Raw genomic sequence first — 979 nt, 5'->3', positions numbered from 1 at the left:
TAAATTACAGGTCACTGCTCTCAATTAGTCATATAAATAGAAATATACTCTCAATTCAACATTTCATTTCAATTCAATTCTCTTCTTCTTCATATTGCTTCAACAGCACGTAACAAAATTAATGGTAATATAAAAATTTAAAATGTATATAAATATGAGTTACTGAAATATAGTCTTATTGATGTTTTATTTTTACAGCAAAATAAGTTATTGTAATTTAACTATTAATCGGGAAAATTAAGTTTTATAAAAAAAAATATAAATATAGTATAGCATAGGCACTATATATATAGATAGATAGTTATATAACAGGGATCTTAATTCACTAATCACATACATAAGATATATGCAGTAGCTTATCAAAGTTGTAATCATTTCTGCGAATATGTAGTGTTATTGGAATTCTTGAAGGCATCATAGTGGCCATAACCGTGATAGATAACACAAATTGGGTTATCCTCACCATACTCTTGACCATATTCAGCTATTACTTTAAGATTCTTGGATTTCTTATCCTCCATCACCACTGTTATAGGCATCCTATAATCACAACACATATATCAATTAATAGGGGGTAAAATGTACATATATTTACACTAATATATAGTTAGGGTAAAATGTACTTTTTATTTTTTAACATTTAAGATATTTTAATTTTACTCTAACATTTGAAAATTTTTTATTTATATATAGAACCTTTCAACTCTACTCTTACAAACTATAGCAAATGTGAGCCTTTGCCTTTCGTTTTATAGAATTTTATTTTCAAACATTTGAATAAAATTGAAAACTTTTGTAAAGGTTAGGTGTAAAATTAAAATTTTGAATAAGTATTATATTAGAAATACAAGCATATTTTATCCTGATATAATTTTAGCATAAAATAGGAAAAAATAAGTATGTTAAAAGATAAATATTTACCTAGAAAAAAAATGAAATATTAATATTAGAGTCACTATAAATTAGAAAGTGAATATTG

General features: G+C 24.2%; 1 protein-coding gene across 1 annotated transcript in view; it reads right to left on the bottom strand.

Moving 5' to 3' along the window:
- LOC107623175 (OTU domain-containing protein At3g57810-like) overlaps positions 297 to 979 on the bottom strand; it is an 11,777-nt gene continuing 11,094 nt past the window's right edge. The window contains exon 5 of the mRNA XM_016325343.2: positions 297 to 540. Coding sequence (XP_016180829.1) covers positions 372 to 540 — 169 coding nt within the window. The 3' untranslated portion in view covers positions 297 to 371. The remainder of the gene's footprint in view (positions 541 to 979) is intronic.

Source organism: Arachis ipaensis, chromosome B10, assembly GCF_000816755.2.
Source record: "Arachis ipaensis cultivar K30076 chromosome B10, Araip1.1, whole genome shotgun sequence".
Lineage (NCBI taxonomy): Eukaryota > Viridiplantae > Streptophyta > Magnoliopsida > Fabales > Fabaceae > Arachis > Arachis ipaensis.
Note: the sequence above shows the minus strand (reverse complement) of the source record. Positions and strands in the feature narration are given on the sequence as shown.